Source organism: Cheilinus undulatus, linkage group 9 (genome assembly GCF_018320785.1).
Source record: "Cheilinus undulatus linkage group 9, ASM1832078v1, whole genome shotgun sequence".
Lineage (NCBI taxonomy): Eukaryota > Metazoa > Chordata > Actinopteri > Labriformes > Labridae > Cheilinus > Cheilinus undulatus.
In genome coordinates, this window is record NC_054873.1 from 40712500 (window position 1) to 40726869 (window position 14370).

General features: G+C 37.7%; 1 protein-coding gene across 5 annotated transcripts in view; it reads right to left on the reverse strand.

Annotated features, from left to right (window-relative positions):
* The window catches only part of ppfibp2b (PPFIA binding protein 2b), a 110519-nt gene that overhangs the window by 46338 nt on the left and 49811 nt on the right, over positions 1–14370 (reverse strand). For all 5 annotated transcript variants that reach the window (XM_041795183.1, XM_041795182.1, XM_041795181.1 and 2 more), the window contains 2 exons: positions 7226–7312; positions 4115–4228 (listed from right to left, as the gene is read on the reverse strand). In XM_041795183.1, coding sequence (XP_041651117.1) covers positions 4115–4228; positions 7226–7312 — 201 coding nt within the window. The remainder of the gene's footprint in view (positions 1–4114; positions 4229–7225; positions 7313–14370) is intronic.

Sequence of the window (14370 nt, forward strand, 5' to 3'; positions counted from 1 at the left end):
AAGACCTCTATTCACTGGTCATGAAGAATTGTAAGGATGATCACTGTGGCAGGAGATGATTTATGTTAAGTTTCAACAGTTTGAAAACAGTGAAATCAGCTGTGATAGCAAAACTTAATACTTTTAGTTATGAAAGAAGCAGCATATTTAGCTGTACCAGGGGCATTATACATACATTATGTTTCTCAATAACAAAGAGGAGAACTGTGAAAAATTAAGCGTAGCGCTTGATTCTAGTGTTCTTCCAATAGTTCTCATTCAGCACAGACAACAGAGATTAGTGGATTAGAAAGACAAGAAGGATAAAAACGATAAACGTCACAACCCTGGTGGGAAACTTATTTTGGGGCATTGGCCTTTTTATCCCCTGTCTTGACAACGAAGAAGACAAAGAGCCTGTAGAGAAGTCCAAACAGAGGGCTGATTCTCTGATACACAGTGCTGTGGTCTTGTTGTTGCCAGGCTGGCAGATCCCATGAGCTTGCCTCATAACTGACATAACGTGAAGCAGCTCAAACAGCTTCAAGACATTTATTCTGTAACTATTTCAAACTTTAAAGTATGTAAAAGTGTGACACAAAGCCATGACTGGAGCCCTGTACTAAAGCCAGCATACTTATTAATTCACTATTAACATAACTTGACTATTTGTATATTTTTCACAACTGCAGTCTTAATCACTATTCCATGTGATCTGCCACCTTTTTAAAAACTGTTCCTTTGGCTCACAGAGAGGTGTCATATGTATTTTCTTTGAACCCTTGTAAAGTAACCAAAACTTAATTCTGATTCTGATTAAAATTGAAGAAAGGTCATTTCTGCTGGCAAGGTTGCCTTCGCATGAGAAAATCAATGATCATAAATAATAGTTCGGATGCTGATGTTAAATACTGCATTTCAGCCAACATCTGATACCAACGTCCATGCATTATTACATCACATCTTTTAGTGCACTGCTCCCACCATCCAATGGGTCACATCTTCTTCCCAAAAATAAATACCTCCTCTTCCTCAGCCCCTAAGTGTGCTAAATGCCAGCATCAAGTTAAATCAAAAAACAGATAAACAACTGTTACTGACATCAGTTCAAGCCCACATTATTTGTCAGTGAGTGATCTTTGTCAAAAGGGCCAATATCAGCCAATACAATGTCTAACTGATGTATCCGTGCATTACTACTTCATATTAATCTTTACTGAAGTACTAAATTTGTCTGACCATAGTACAGCCAAAGGACAGTGTGTTGATATGATGTGACCTAGAAAAACTACTTGTTTTTTGTTTGCGTAAATCCCATGACATAATGGAAAAGATGATGACTCAAAAGAAGTCAACAGTAGAAAGTCAAGCTCTGAATCAAACACTGTGACACTCCTTTATTTGCTTATTGACAGTACTATGCTCCTTTTACCAACATTCATCCACTGCTCTGTGCATGCATCCTGTTTGGATGCTGGCTGTCATTACTTGAGATCAGTGGCTTTTATTAAGTGTAACAGATAGATGCATTACATGATGTTAGAGGCACCATTTCACTTTCACTGTTATTTTGTATTCAATCAATAAGAAAATAATAAAATATCTCCTTATTTTGGGAAACATAAAGTTGCTTAGTTGGAAAAAAACCCAGTCAAGATGATTTGAACTGTTGCTGCAAAGTCACTCTACTGAGGCCTGATGAGTCAAAACATTGAGCAAGGAAGAAAAAGTTTTTGAATGATTAATCTGAGTTCTGGTCAATACTTTGGTGAAATTTCAATTTAAGTGTTACTGTGTTCAAAAAGTTGCATGATATAATCAGTATTTAACGGGTATCAGCCAGTGGGGTTTCAGTCAGGGCCAGCAGGAACCAAACCAGGACAAGCTAGACAGCTTGTACTGCCTTGAGATTGCTGTTAACCAGTTACAGGGATCATAGTTCCCCTCTGTTAAATGGCGCACATAGCATTTGTTGGCTTTGGTCTTCCTCTAGCTAAGCTAAGCTAAGGTTAAGTTTGGCTAATCTCCCTGTTTTTCAGCAAACACTCACCTTAAACAAAGCACCTGAAGCAGGTCCATAGCTGAATAAATGCTTGCTCACAAATCCATCGCCGTTCCCACAATATCTGACAAACAATGTGTCATCATTGCACCGGCCCATGGGCCAGTCACCTCTGCTCATTTGAATGGCAAAACCCAGACCAGCACAACAAACTGTGCTTGCCCTAGGGTGTTCTGTGAAATTCAAATTCAGATGGCTTTTTTGGCATGCGTGGCAAATGCATTCTGTCAATAGCACATTAAAATTTGATTGGCTGATGACACTGTCACTCAACGTTATAACCCCAGTAGTATTGTCTAGCCTCAGTTCAAGGCTTGCAATGCAACTATCACTGACCTCGGCAGAGGAAAGGAGCTGTGATGTGTTTAGGGCGTAGGAAATTTCTGTTCAGCACCACAAAAAATAACCACTCATTTTCATGTAACTGCTTCTGCACATATTTCATAATAATAAGGCTTAATTAGCAGTGCTAGCCTTGCTGCCCCTGACTGGACACCTCCAGTATTGGCAATGGCAGATATTAGCTTAAAGAGTGATCAGTATCAGAAGGTATGAACATTTCTGAAGATATGTACATGCAATTTTTGGCAATAAAAATCTGCCTATATCAGCTGTAAATACTGATGTACGAACAAATAAGTTAGAGGAGATTTAGGTTGGATGAGTAGACCTACTTCAAGTGAAGTCTTTTTTTTATATCCATAATCGTTTCTTACACTTTAAAGTTTGTTTTAATATTTTTTTTCCATCCTAAACTTAAAATCATCTCTGTATCGACTAAAACAAATTAGTAAAAATCTGCAAGAATTTAATATCGTGCACCTCTAGTGGATCTTCCTAATGTAATGTACAGTTGGTCCTGTTAAAAAATCTGTTGGGAATTGCGGTGTATTAGCTTTCAAATAACTTGACTACAAGTACAATATTACGCTGTAGTGAAGTTGTACTTGTGAATTGTTGTATAATGTATTTGACAAAATCTGTGTCTTGACAGAAACCTCTTAATGATATAGAAGTGAGCACAGATATTTTCGCAGATGACTCATATATTGTGCCTCTTCCACATATCTGCAGCTGCATTATGGCCTTTCTTTCTTTTTCTGCTTCCTGTTCATTGTAGATTTTCGCAGAATAATTCTGCATTTACCAGCCTTCAGGAAAATAATCCATAAACAACTTTCAGCAAAACTGTCTCTCATCACAGGAGAGTTCACAACTTATAACGCTTTAGTTCAGTTCTTCAGAAAGAGCAGGGACCTCTGAAGTTGGGAGTAGGTGAACAGCTAAATAAGACTTTGCGGTTTATTTGCATAGATTTTCTTTGTTATAGCTTTGTAAAAGCTTTCGAGTTGGTACTACCAGTTAATGGCTTCCTCATTGCCTCCCTACTTGAATACTAAGCACAAAGTATACTTCTTATTTTATGACCAAAGGCTAACAAAATTTCTTAAAACAGTATGGGTGCAAAAGGAGCATTTAAACCACCAGGAGGTCTGTTGTTTTAAAAGGAATGGTTTTTCAAGACAATATTAGGCATACTTTACCATTCTAGCCATAAATCTACCCTATTCCTTATTGTTGTTGCTCTGTTTGTTTGTCTCTGTCTCCTTCTCACCCAAATATCCCTTAACAAATTTGAGACAGTTTCAGCACAGGGCTGTTTGGGATGAGTCTGGCTTTACTTGAGGTTTCTTCCTGGTGAGAGGTTTCCTTGCCACTGGAACTTGGCTAAATGTTGCTTAGTTATACTTTCAGTTGCTAGCTGTGCTAATGGTAGAATAATATTTGATCTGTGTAAATAATTTCTGCTCTGCTTTCTTTGTAAGGTATCTTAAAGTAACATTTGTTATGAACTGAACAGCTCTATATTAATAAAGATTAGGTTAATTGGTTGATTAATTGATGCTGGGTTGTACATTCAAGTGTATTTGTTTATCTATAAAATAATCAATCCTTTTGATTTTACCTTTCTTTAGGGAATTCTCTCAGATAAACCTGCTCAGGTTTCATACCTCTCATAAATATGAACTGTATGAGTACATATAAAAATTGCATTCTCCATTTGAGCATTACCTGTTGAAGCATCTCCTCTGTGGAGGCCAGTTTTTGTCGGTGTTCTTCCAGAGAACTTTCCAGGTCTCTGATCTTCTCTCCCTGGGCTTCCACCTGGTCAGTCAGAACGCTCACCTGGTGGATGACACATACAGAGATAAGGTGACCAAATGCAAAAAAGTAATGTTACAGATTGGTTGGACACAATAACACATGCATTAACAAAATTGGGTACACACCCATGCACACAAAAACAGACAAAATACATTTAAAGAAAATTTAAAAAAAATATTCCTCTTTAAAAAAGCAACATTTCTGAAATGCACACCAATGTACATCTTATTTCTTTCCTGCATCATCATGTCTCTGAACACAAACATCCATGCTGGCAAACTTTTACACCAAAACAACACATGTGTATTCAGCAGCCTGCCACTCAGGAATGCATTGCACATTTACTAAAATCTCCCTGTGAACACACATCAAAGTCAAGTGAAACATCTTCTCTCTCTCTCTCTCATTCTCTCTGTCACCCCCACACACACACACACACACACACACACAGAGTGCAGCTCTCCTGTTCTCCTAAACTATGCCAAATCCCTCTGACAGCAGCTGATTCTCTGTCACTTCAGCTTCCCTGAGTTTTACCCTTGGAGCCACAACGTGTCTCACACTTCTCCGGCAGTGAAGAATCCCCTGTGAACTTTAGGACCTTATAAAGATCCAGACTACAAAGATAACAAGGATGTGTTTTGTCACAGAGAGGCTACACCTAAGTGATTAGAAAGACTGCATTTCCCTAAAATGCCTCAATGAATCTTGAACAACTAAATTGATAAGTTATATCTATCGCCATTAATTTGACAAATAACAATTCAGTATATGCGGGTATACTGTCACAAAAAAAAATACATTTACAAACTCCTATTGCTGAAAACATAAACCCTTACCTCTCTGCTCTGCTATTAAGTTTCAAACGTACATAATTTAAAGTTCCTGACTTCCAGAAATAGTAGACACATGCTTTTAACTAAAACAGAGAGCTCTGAAAGAGATGCAGGTGAAGAGAAAACAAAAGCAAAGAAGCATGACAGCAACCAGTCTTCTGCTAGAAAAATAAGCCCCAGTCACCTTACAGATCAGCCAATCACTCTGTTGAGGAATGTGTACCAAGTAGGCGTGTTTAAGTGGCAGAGGTGGTAAGACATAAGATACTGACCTTATGTCAACTTTATAAACCATGAGGTCCAGGTTAGAGGTGCACTTTAACGTTTAAGGAAGATCTATTCACATACCCAGAGTAGAAAACAAAATCACAAACAAGCAGGTGATGAGGGCCTGAGGAGACGTTTAAAAACAGGCTTTTAAGTAGGAGGAATGCAAAGGCTGATTGTGAAAATCACAGCTGTATGACCCAGCTATTAAAAATGATCCAAGAGTAGAGAGAGCCTGTTGACATCATGCAGAGCAGAGATATATAATCTTCTGCTTCACCGCTGCAGAGCTGATGTCGATAGTTATACTAAATGTCGTCAGTAAAAACATGCTAAAGGAGTTGGAGGTGTCAGGGCATGTTGTGTTTTGAAAAAACATGGAAAGCACAAAGATAACAGATGGGAAACTAAGAGTCTAGTGCGGCAAAAATGCTATTACACGAGGGACAGAAATGTACTTTTTTTCAAATGAAAGACAACTGAACTATGAGACTGAATTAAAATATGATTCCTGTTGTTCATGGTGTTTACTGTGTTTTAGGAAACTGGTTTTAGCAGAAGCTGAACAAAACAAAGGCAAACAGTTCTGTTTTGCCTTTGTTTTTACCAGATAACAGAAATTGACAGGAAACACTTGATGCAAAAAATGTAAGAAAGTCAGATTATTCTGTTAGTCTGACTTAAACTGGACTTTTAGAATGCATTTAATCACCTTATTCTGAATGAATCTTACTTCAGTTGATTTTCTCTAGCATTCATACACCACCTTAATTGGACCAGAATTGCCCAGGCATTCTACACATGCTCCAGTCTCCACTGGGCTTTGACCAAGAAGTTTATAGTAGCAAAAATGCCAACCATAGCAAAGGCCGGGTTTTTAACTGCTTTTCAATGTCACCATAAGCTAGAGCCTTGGCTCAGGACCCGAAAGTGGGTCACAAGGCCATTTCAGTGAATGTGTCTGGAAAAAAAAATGTGTCAAAAAGTCTATGATGGGCTTTTATTTTAAAGGACATTTCTCAGCCTCTTTGTTGCATTAGATGTTTTTTTTTTTAAATCTCAAAATGAAAACTACATATTTCATTAAAAACATGCTTTAGGTTGAAATGTTAAGAGATGTGGGTCTTGTTTTGTCATTAAGGAGGTGGTGGGTCCTGAGGGTAAACAATGGGGTAGCACTGAGCTGGAGGGACAGTGTTCATCACATTTACTGAAAGTAGAGCATGAAGTATGTTTGACATTTACTAAGCTGCAAAGTTGTTCACATTTTTGCCATTAACGTGGAGCTAGTTAGTTGCTTTCTAACTAGTCAGCAAACAACAGGGTAAAAGTTTACAATCACTAGCTGACTAATGGCGTATTGAACATGCTTTCATCAATAGTTCACATGTGTACTAGGACAAGGACAGCATTCCCATTAAATATCCTTATTAAGCTACAACGTAGGGACTGTGAATATGAACCAGGGACATGTCTCATGATATTTAAGAGTCACATTGTAGACATTACGGCTGCCACTGGTATTAAACACTTGTCTTCTTAAGCAGTCTTTGTTGACAAACGTTGATGACTTATTGCATTTTAACTCAACAAATGACTCAATTATGATCCATCTGGTTTCATAGTTTGGAGTTGTGGATGCCATGTAGTAAGGTGGACATTATCAGTATTGTTACTACCTCGACCTAAACATAATACTGCAAATGGTTTTAACGAAATGGCATAAAACAATTTATTTCTTTGCTATAGAGAAATCCAAGACTGTAACAACAGACCCCTATAAATGTTGCTGAACATTTACTAAGTAACCTTCCTGTTAACAACAATACAAAGGGAAAATGATGCAACACTAGTGATTCTAAGTCTGCTAGGCAGACTGACTGATCTTATATTTGACACGGTGTAACATTCTGACCTGTAGCACCAGAGACTCCTTGTCTCCCTCTAGGCGGAGCAGTCGTTCTTGGTAGGTCTCATTGTTGGCTGGAGTACAAAGATTAACCTGGACAGAAGAACAGAATTGAAAATGGGTTATAACAACAGACGTTTTTCTTTTTTTTAATACTTGGCTTGGTGTTTGTAAGTAACCTTGATCTGGAAAAAAACTTTAAGTTGAAGGGAACTTTAGCTTTATTGTATGCAGATCAATGATTATTGGAATGTGCCATTTTATAAACATCTGTTCCAATACTATGCCACAGTCATACTGAATGCCATTTTGGCCTTTCATTGCATAGGTATGTAGGCAGATTACAACACAAATAGAGGAAGACGTCCAGGGAAAAATAGCATGCCCTGTAGTTCTTCCTCACCAACAGCTACATCAAATGATGATAAATATACTGTAATAGTTATACATTATTATACACTCCTGATCAAAATCTTAAGACCAGTTAAAAAACTGCAAGAATTTACATTTTGCACTGTTGGATCTTAAGAAGGTTCTTCTAAGTAGAGCTTCAAAATGCAAAAAGAAGAAATGGGAGTGAGACAAAAAAAAAAAAATTGAATAAGCAATTTATTGAAAACAACAATTAAACTAAATTGGCTGTTCACCAGCTGATCAAAAGTTTAAGACCACAGCCTTTAAAAGCCAAAATCTGTGCAAAAATGTAGATTCAAAGTAATTTCTGTCAGGTATTCAATCTGTCATGACCTCCTGATGGCAAAGGCAAAAAAGCTTTCTGTCTTTGAACGTGGTTGGATTGTTGAGCTGCATAAGCAAGGCCTCTCGCAACGCGCCATCACTGCTGAAGTTGGACGCAGTAAGACAGTCATTTTGAATTTCTTCAAAGATCCTGAGGGTTATGGAACAAAAAAAGTCAATTGGTAGACCCAAAAATTTTTTACTGGCCACCACCACATCTACCCATAACTCCACCCTAAAGCTGTGGTTTTTGTTTTGTTTTCATCAGATTATTTTCCCATGTCCTTGGTAATGTACAAAGACATCCAGAGCATGACCTGGGTTGTGTCAATCCTCCTTCCCGCCCGATGGGGCCCTCAGGTGGACGTACTCGCCATTACACAGCTTACTTCAGCCTCAAATTTCAGCCAAAACATGCCTAAAACTTCTGCATAGTACTGTAAATTCTTGTGATTTTTCAACTGGTCTTAAGATTTTGATTAGGAGTGTATATTTATAAAGGAAAATAGGCTGATGATCCACTGGTGTGCAGGATCCATCTGCTCTAAACTGCTGTGACTCTGGCACAAAGAGGGAACAGAGCTGTTGCTGTTTAAATACAGACTTTTCTCAGAAAGCACATGATGATTGGTTATAAACACTCATCTGAGTCTTCTGACCCTCATTTATCCAATGTTATCATAAGATGAAAAGGCAACATTATGAGATAATTTCCACAGGACCAAAGAACCATGTGCCAAAAAAATCTTCTGATGTGAATCCCTTTTAGACAGCCACATGTTCACATCCTTGTGAGAGAAAGAGCTATATCAGGCTTTGTCTAGGAATAGCTACAAAATATAGAATTGCACTAACACTACAGAGCATAGTTTTCTTTTGGACAGAAGTTATTTTTCTAGTTTGGGAGTCCCTTGCTATTAAGATTATGCCACAAACGTGAACTTCAACTTCAAAACTAAACATGAAAACCAAGCAAGACTATTTAAATTATGTAAAGCCTAGATGATGTAAGTTCAGCTTCTATTTCTCCCTCAAGAGTCAGATTATAATTTCTTTGAGAGTGAGCTCAGTAGTGCTGACTCGTCAGCCTGCTGCTGCTGTTAAAAGAGAACTAATAGAGAGGAAAATATTACTATCTGCTCATGAAGCCTGGACAGTATGGGATGATAGTTTCTGCTTCTCTCAGGGACAGAGCGGATGGAAAGCCCAACAGTCCCCTCATAGACCAGAAACTATGAAACCTAGAAATGATAATTCACTGAGACGAATGCTTATAAAAATCATAATCCATAGTTGTTAAAAAAAGTCATACAAATTAAAATGATCAGACAGATAGACCAGCTCCTATGGACTGATGATTGTTAAGACTTGGCTAAAATACAGTAGATGTTATTTTCCACATGGTCTAAATGTGAAACATTTGTAATCGTTTAGGAAGTATGAGTAGGGTTTTTTTGTTTGTTTTTTTTTTTTAAGACTTTTCTAAAGGCAATAACTTAAGGGAAACCTGCTTTTTCTGCATCCTCATACAAAAAAAAAGAAGAAAAGAAAACTTCTGAATGTATGAAGTGAAAGTTGTTGCCCATTCAGGCCAATTTAAAGATATCTTTTTACTACATAGTCTACCTCAGCTCTGCTGGGTGTTTCAGTTCATAGGTTTTATGGCCTGAAACCTCTCTGTTTTGGTTTAACCCTTATAATCCACTTTGCTCTAAACAGCAGTCCTTGCTGTTTCCATGAAGAAAGCTCTGATAACCATTTGTATGGTCCCACTAGTTCAGTCCTATGCTGAGTAAATAATTAGCCGATGAACACAGTGGAGCGTTTAGAAGTTAATGGCAGAAACTTCCCTCTGGATCTTTTTAGATCAAAAGAGAACTGACAGAAGATATTTGTCAGGTGGCCATAAACCCACCTAAAATTAATACTGCTGTTTCTCAATGTCTGTGCTGTGTTCAGTTAGAGGCTAGTTGGCACAAAGGCTTCATAATGTGATATACAATTCCAAAAAGTTGGGATGTTGTGTCAAACATGAGTAAAATCAGAATAGTGATGACAAATTCTTTTAAGTATATTAAGTTGAACACAGCAATTTTAACATGGACACATGCTGAATTTGATGTCAGCAACACATTCAAAGGCATGTTTACCTCTGTGTTACATCACCTTTTCTTTCAAGAAAACTCTGTAAGCATCCAGGGACTTAAGACACAAATTGGTGAAGTACTGAAAGTAGAATTTTTTTAATGGACATCTTAAGTCGCTAAACACTGCAGGAGTTTAGTTGTTGTATACGGCACTTTAAAATGTACCATACATTTTCAATGGGCGACAGGTCTGGCTGATGTCTAGTACTCACGCTATTTTACTGCCAAGCTATCCTGTTGTAACTGGTGCAGTAGTGGCTTGCCATTATGTTGCTGAAATAAACAGGAATTTCCATGAAAATTACTTCTAGATGGAATCATATGTTGCTCCAAAACCTGCATGTACCTCTCAGTATTAATGCTTCCTACACAAATGTGCGAGTTACCCATACCACGGGCACTAAGACACCCTTACACCACCACAGATGCTGGTTTTTAAACTCTAAATTGTTAACAATCTGGATGTTCCTTTTCCTCTTTATCCCAGAGGACTTGATGGCTATTATTAACAAAAAAAGGTAATTGTGGACTCATCTGACCACACTTTTTCCCTTTAGGCCAGTCCATCTCAGATGACCTTGATGCCAGAGAGTTGGTGGTGCTTTTGGATGTTGCTGATGCATGGCTTTTATTTAGCATGGTCAAGTCTTAATTTGCATGTGTAGATTCAGCAACACACTGTTTCAACTGTTAACAGTTTTCCAAAGTGTTACAGAGCCCACATTGTGATGCATCACAGAATGATACAGGTATTTTATGCAGCGCCTGTGGGGTTGTATGATGTAATACGTTTTTTTTTCTAACTAACTTCAAGTGAGAAGATTTCTACCTTCTACTAATAAAATAGGAGTCAAACAGCAGCCATCATTCAACACATCCCAGGCTTACCCATCTGATGTTTATAGTACTAATATTTGAGTGTATAAAACATTCTTTTGTGATAACAATTAGGGCTGAACAATTTGGGAAAATAATCTAATTGAATTTTTTTTCCAGTATTACAATTGCGATTTGATGTGCAATTATTCCTTAAATTCGTTATCTTATGTATTTTACAACAAACACAAGCAATGAATCATTCTATATTATAACCAACACAACATCACATAAAACTAGGGCTGAACAATTTTGAAAAAATATCTAATTGTGATGATGATTCTGACTCGTATCGCAAATTGGATATGAATTATTGTATTGAAGGGAATGACGATTTTGATGTCAACCTCATATTTAATCAGAAAAATGTAAAAAAGAAATGAAGAAAGTAGGATTGTTTTTGTAGACTATTCTAAAAATGACTTTAATGATTGCATGATATGTAATGCATGACATCTCTGCTGCAGAAAAAAAAAATCGAACCTGTATTTTGACTCAAATTTCAGGTTAAAGAAATATTGCAACTTCTGCGATTTGAAAATTGCAGTAGGCCATATTGCAATTAATTCTAATTTTCCATTAATTGCCCAGCCCTAATTACAATTCAACCTGTCTCAACTATGGCCAAAAAGCTTTTGAGAATACAGGAGAGTATTTAGAAGACTGACCAAGTGCTATTTGTTAAGCGTTGATGTAGTTGCTTGCAAGAGGCTCGCCTGCTATCCTGATAATGACCCAGTTTAGAAAGCAAGAATGTAGAGTTTTAAGCTCAGTCGTATCTGATTCAAACCACCGAAAAATAACCTAAAAGATAGTAGATTAAGTTCCAGACCATCTTCAGTGTCATTTTCCAGTTCATATCATACTTGGAAAGATCAGTGAAAGTAAATAAAACTGGACTTTTCTTGCAATGTGCCATTCTACATACCAGTATCAACCATCACTCATTAATCCACACATGAAACATGCCTTTAACGGCATCATCATCATGTTGTACCTTTAAACAAAGTACAACCTTATGGGCTTAAGGGTTTAGAAACTGTTCAGTCATGGAGACTTTTACATCCACATCAAAGAAGTTGGAGATTTATTAATCCTACACTTGATAAGTAAGTAAACCATGTAAAGAAGATATAGTATCACTGGTTTGTTAACTCTTTAGAGAGCACAATGCAAGACACGCTGAGAACTGTCTGAATGTGCACTGAAGACCCTAAACTGTAATCCTCGATGGTCTGTTAACAGCTGAGATCAGCAAGTTCAGACTTTGTATACAGATTAACACACACCATATGAACACATTAAACCTATTGACATAATGTAAACCATTGAGACATAAAAGCAGCGTAAAAGAACAAGAAAAATGTGAGATCAAAGGAGAATTAATTACCTGAAAACTTCCACCTGTTTGATTAGATGGAACAAAAGGTACTGGAAAGGGCAGAGTTTGTGCTTGATAGTGTTCATTAAACTCCTAATATTTCAGTTTGCATTATGACTACAAAATGGATGTCAGTTAACCGCTCCAGTGGGAGAAGTTAGAGGTATTTCAAATATGTTGTGATCACAGATGTACCCCTTCGACTGTGGAGAAGGGAGGTGACACAGCTCTTGAAAGTGTTGATAAATGGACCAGGGTGGTCTGGCTCTATCAGTCTGTCATCGCCTCGTGGAACAAAATGGAGAGTACTCAGGCCAGATTATCACTGTTGTGGCTATTTTTTTAATACTGATAAGAATAAAACAAAAGTTTTACAACATGAAGCTTTGTTCACATTCCCGCAAGCATTGCATGTCAAATGTATTGCATGTGAGCTGCAGTAGTGGGAGTTATGCTGCCCTATAGCATTTTTTTCTTAAGAGAAGACATCTGGACAAGGGGATTTTTAGGTTCATGACGCTGTGTAGTTTTCTGCATTTACAGCTGAGGCTTGGTCCAGTGGAGTGGGTGGGATCCTGATGACATACTGCACTGTTTATGATCCAAGTGTCCATAAATGCATGACGGCATGCAGAAAAGAACTACCTTTGATGACTCACAAACGGAGCCTCGTTCAGTACTCTACTGTAAATATGAAGAACTTACGCTATGACATATACTGTACATGCCCAATTATACAGTAACTAGCTGCCTCAAAGCCAGATTTTTATAAAGTGGCCCCTGTTCTACAAAATGTAAAAGTATTATCACACTGTTGGAGGAGCATACCCAGGCACTCTATCTGCACTTAAAACCTAATGTCCTGATGTGAGAGAAGCAGTAGTCAAACTGATGCAGCATTAGAAAACAACATAATCTTCTGTTCAGTTTTTGCTTGTTTTGGTGAAGAGTGTCAATTTGATTTGGTCATGGAGTGTGTGAAACACACATGGGTAGTCACTCTAACAAACCATTGTCTCTCTAAATCTAATTTTCAAGATGGTCCCATGGGAATTTCTGTCTACAGAGTCTGACAATGAACAATCCCAATGATTGGTGAAGAGTGAAACTGAACGAAGGTTGGGGACGGGAAATTCTTAAGGTGAAGAGAAAATGTTTAAACACTTAATATATACATTTTTCATGAACAAGTTTCTCAAAATACACAAGGTCTGTGTCTTTTGTCTGCTGTTTTTACACATACACAGAGTGAGCTACATATATGAATGCAAACAACTAGGCTTTTCTCTCTGACTTCACCTGGACTTATCTGTATGTATTCAGGAGACTTCACTTCTGGTGAGAGGAAGGGGACAATAATGTGTATGTCAAGTGAACAATCAGCAACTGGTGTGCTCTTTATCATTAACTAAGCTTTTTTGTGCTGATTTTACTCCCTTGTTGTCAAAATTCAGTATAAAAAAGGAAAAAGACTCGATTACAGAAAAACAACAACAACAACAACAAAATTCACAAAGTCCAAGATACAAAATCAGACAAGGTCCAACAAAATTCCAGGAGAATATTAAAAAGGGAAAAATACAAGAGCTTATGAAAAAGTCCACAAAGGAATTATAAACAAACCAGAGTCATTCATGCTAAATGAACTTGAACTGGTTCTGCATTTTTCTTCATCTTGAGCATGTTTTATACCACAGATCATCTACCCATTCACACCCATTCATTCACATATTCACACACTGATGGCGAAGGCTGCTATAGAGCGGCCATCAGTATTAGCATATCCCGTTCATGCACACATGCCATTGACCCAGCAGGGAGAGCAAACTGGGGTCAAGTGTCTTGTCCAAGGATACATTGACATGCTTTGATCCCAAGCTCTGACATCTGTCAGAACTTGGGATCAAACCCATGAATTTCCAGTTGAGAGATGAGCGACTATACCTGCTGAGCCACAGCCAACTTCAGTTTGCTCTTGTGGTCTTCCATTAATGTTGTGGAAAGGTCCG